The 3,926-nt window shown below is 36.9% G+C and overlaps 1 protein-coding gene across 1 annotated transcript in view; it reads left to right on the top strand.

Annotated features, from left to right (window-relative positions):
- Nucleotides 1–3,926, top strand: part of LOC107307407 (maltase-glucoamylase, intestinal-like) — a 78,514-nt gene that overhangs the window by 54,060 nt on the left and 20,528 nt on the right. Inside the window, exons 25-28 of the mRNA XM_032441806.1 lie at nt 493–641; nt 1,786–1,870; nt 2,440–2,496; nt 3,477–3,601. Coding sequence (XP_032297697.1) covers nt 493–641; nt 1,786–1,870; nt 2,440–2,496; nt 3,477–3,601 — 416 coding nt within the window. The remainder of the gene's footprint in view (nt 1–492; nt 642–1,785; nt 1,871–2,439; nt 2,497–3,476; nt 3,602–3,926) is intronic.

Genomic DNA, 3,926 nt, shown 5'->3' with positions numbered 1-3,926 from the left:
CCAAATTAAACCACTTTCAGAATGACGATAAAAACCATGTAAAAACATGAAGAAATGGGCAAATTTTAACCAATTCTTTATCTTTTCCCCCCATTCTGAGTCTTTTTCTTCAACCACCCCCCAAAGACTCTGAATTTCTTCCTATTTTTCATCATTTTGGGGCAAATTTAACCAAATCCGCCACCAAATTAAACCATTTCAAGATGATAAAAAACCGCATCAAAAACATGAAAAATTGTGCAAATTTTAACCAAATCTTCACTTTTTCCTCCCAAAACAGAGTCTATTTATCCCCTCCCCCCATTAAAGACTCTGAATTCCTCCCTATTTTAATGCATTTTGAGGAATTTCTTCTGATTTTTACCATTTTGAGGCAAATTTAACCATATCCGCCACCAAATTAAACCACATTCAGGATAGTAAAAAACCACATAAAAACATGAAGAAATGGGCAAATTTTAACCAAATCTTCACTTTTTTCCCCCAAAACAGAGACAAGACCCCGTGGCCTGGAACTCCACCTTTGAATCTATATCCAGGGACGTATTGAACGTCCGCTATACGTTATTGCCGTATCTCTATACATTAATGTTCCAGGCCTCGGCCTATGGCAGCACCGTCGTGCGACCGCTGCTACATGAGTAAGGACCCAAAAACGACGTTTTTTGACCCAAAATTCACTGTGTGATCCTAAAATAATCATTATAATAGGGGTGGGATGGGGGTTCCAATGGGGTTTGAGGAGGAATTTTGGGGTGAAATGGGGATGATTTGGGGTCGAATGCGGATGAATTGGGATTATGGCGTAGATTGCATGAGTAAGGACCCAAAAACGCCATTTTTTGACCCAAAATCCGCTGTGTGATCCTAAAATAATCATTATAATAGGGGTGGGGTGGGGGTTCCAATGGGGGATTTGGGGTTTGAGGGTGGATTTTGGGGTGAAATGGGGATGATTTGGGGTTGAATGTGGATGATTTGGGATTATGGCGTAGATTACACGAGTAAGGACCCAAAAATGCCATTTTTTGACCCAAAATCCACTGCATGGTCCTAAAATAATCATAATAGGGGTGGGATGGGGGTGGCAATGGGGATTTGGGGTTTGAGGGTGGATTTTGGGGTGAAATTGGGATGATTTGGGGTCGAATGTGGATGATTTGGGATTATGGCGTAGATTACACGAGTAAGGACCCAAAAATACCGTTTTTTGACCCAAAATCCACTGCATGGTCCTAAAATAATCATAATAGGGGTGGGGTGGGGGTGGCAATGGGGGTTTGGGGTTTGAGGGTGGATTTTGGGGTGAAATGGGGATGATTTGGGGTTGAATGTGGATGATTTGGGATTATGGCATAGATTACATGAGTAAGGACCCAAAAACGCCGTTTTTTGACCCAAAATCTCATTAATTAGGGGTGTGATGGGGGTGGCAATGGGGATTTGCGGGTTGAGGGTGGATTTTGGGGTGAAACGGGGATGATTTGGGATTATGGGATAGATTTGGGGTTCAAGGATGGATTTTGGGTTAAATGTGGAGGATTTTGGGTTAAATGTGGATGATTTTGGGTCAAATGTGGATGATTTTGGGGTTAAACATGGATTATTTGGGATTACGGTGTAGATTTTGGGGTTAAATATGGATGATTTGGGATTACGGTTATTATACGTTATTAAAGTTCTTTTAATGAAAGGAAATTAAAGCCGTAATGAGGAAATATCCCAATTTGACCAAAAATGGTGAATTTCAACCCAAAACGAAGCCTCTATTTTTTGCCATTTCAGGTTTGTGGATGATAAAACAACGTGGGAAATTTATAAGCAGTTTCTATGGGGGCCAGCGCTGCTTATCAGCCCCGTGTTAGATAAGGTAAAAATGGTAAATTTTGGGGTAAAAAAGGGAAATATTGGGAAATATTGAAAATGTGAATATTTGAGGGGGAGTTTGGATGTTTTATGAGAATTAAGGGTTTTTGGGGATAATTAAGGCAAAATTGGTTAATTACAGGTAGAAATTAATGAAAATATTCATATTTTATGCGAATTAAGGATTTTTGGTGATAATTAAGTCAAAAATGGTTAATTTCAGGTAGAAATTAGTGAAAATATTCATATTTTATGAGAATTAAGGTTTTTTGGTGATAATTAAGGCAAAAATGGTTAATTTCAAGTAGAAATTAGTGAAAATATTCATATTTTATGAGAATTAAGGTTTTTTGGTGATAATTCAGTCAAAAATGGCTAATTTCAGGTAGAAATTAACAAAAAATTCATATTTGAGGGAGTTTGAATGATATTTTATGAGAAAAAGGGGTTTTTTGGTGATAATTAAGGCAAAAATGGTTAATTACAGGATTTTAGGGTGAGTTTGGATGTTATTTTATGAGAATTAAGGGGGGTATTTTTGGTGTTAATTATGGCAAAATTGGTTAATTTCAGGGCGCTGTGACGGTCAATGCGTATTTCCCGAACGCCCGCTGGTATAATTATTACACAGTGAGTAATTAACGTAATTAACAGCTCTTCCCTAATTAACATCGGGTGTTAATTAAGATGTAAATATGGCCCTTTCAAGACTGAATTTTTGGGGTGAATTCATCCAAATTTGGGGTTTTTTAGTGAAAATACGGCGCCGTTAGCGCTGAGATGAACCTGTTTAACGCTGAAACGAATCCGCTTCGTTTAATGAACCAATTATGGCTTTTTTTGCCCCAAAACGGGGTGAGAACGCGGGTTTTGGGTCAGAACGGCTGTTTTGGGTGAGAATTCATGTTTTTACCTATTTTTAGGTGAATTTTAGGTCTTTTTAGTAAAACACTGAGTGATTTCCAAAGGGGCAACGCCAACTTTATTAATAAGATTTCTTAATAAAATTGATGGAATTTGTGAAATTTAAGACAAAATTTCTCCCTCCCCAGCAAAAAATAATATAAATTTTGGGGTAAAATTCACATTTTTACCTATTTTCATCAGAATTTCACGTCTTGTTGTGAGAAAACAGAGCGATTTTGGGGCTTAAAGATGCCATTTTTCTTCATATTCAATAGAATTCATTAAGCCTACAAAATAATTAATATTTTTGAATCTTTTTCCCTTTTTCCCCATATTTTTGGGGTAAAAACAGTGAATTTTGGGGTCTGTTGAAAAATACGATGTTTGGTTCAAATATAGGTGTGAAAATACAGAATATTTCCCAATCTTAATGACGCCAAGCGCCGGTTTCGTTAATATTACATAATATTATGTTAATTGATAAAGTAATTTACGCAATTTTGGGTTTTTTACCCCAAAAATAAGACAAAATCAGCTTTTTGGTGTAAATTCATAAATTTACGATGAATTCCTCCTAATATCCCATTTTGCTTCGAAAACGTGGCCTATATCTATTAAAACAACAGGCGGCACCGAAAAATATGAATATCGCATAAAATTTGCATAAATTTAACGTATTTTCTGGTTTTTCAACCCAAAAATAGGGGGAATACGTCGGTTTTGGGGGAGAATACAGAGATTTGATGACTCCATTGGATCGTATCAACCTCCACGTCCGCGGCGGCTTCATCCTCCCCCTACAGACCCCGGCCAACAACACGGCCTATAGGTAATAATAGGAATTAACCAAATCCCTTCAAATTCAACCCAAAATTCCGCCCTATTTTTGGTCGATATTTAACGGGATATTTAATAGATTTCGGGTTTTTGAGGCTGGGAATTTATTATTTTTCTTTAATTTCTTATTTTCGCGTCAATTGTCGGGTTTTTGTGTTGGAAAAACTTGTAATTTTGTGGGTATTTCATGAAAAAAAAAGAGGTGAATTTTGGGTTAATTTCTCATCTTTTTGGTTCATTTCCACCCCATCACACTTTAAATTCAATTTAAATGCCTTAAAATGGGATTTTCATTAATATCGATGCGTTTTCAGGTC

This window comes from Coturnix japonica, unplaced genomic scaffold (assembly GCF_001577835.2).
Source record: "Coturnix japonica isolate 7356 unplaced genomic scaffold, Coturnix japonica 2.1 chrUnrandom587, whole genome shotgun sequence".
NCBI classification, from domain to species: Eukaryota; Metazoa; Chordata; class Aves; order Galliformes; family Phasianidae; genus Coturnix; species Coturnix japonica.
This window is presented reverse-complemented; position numbering and strand designations above follow the sequence as displayed.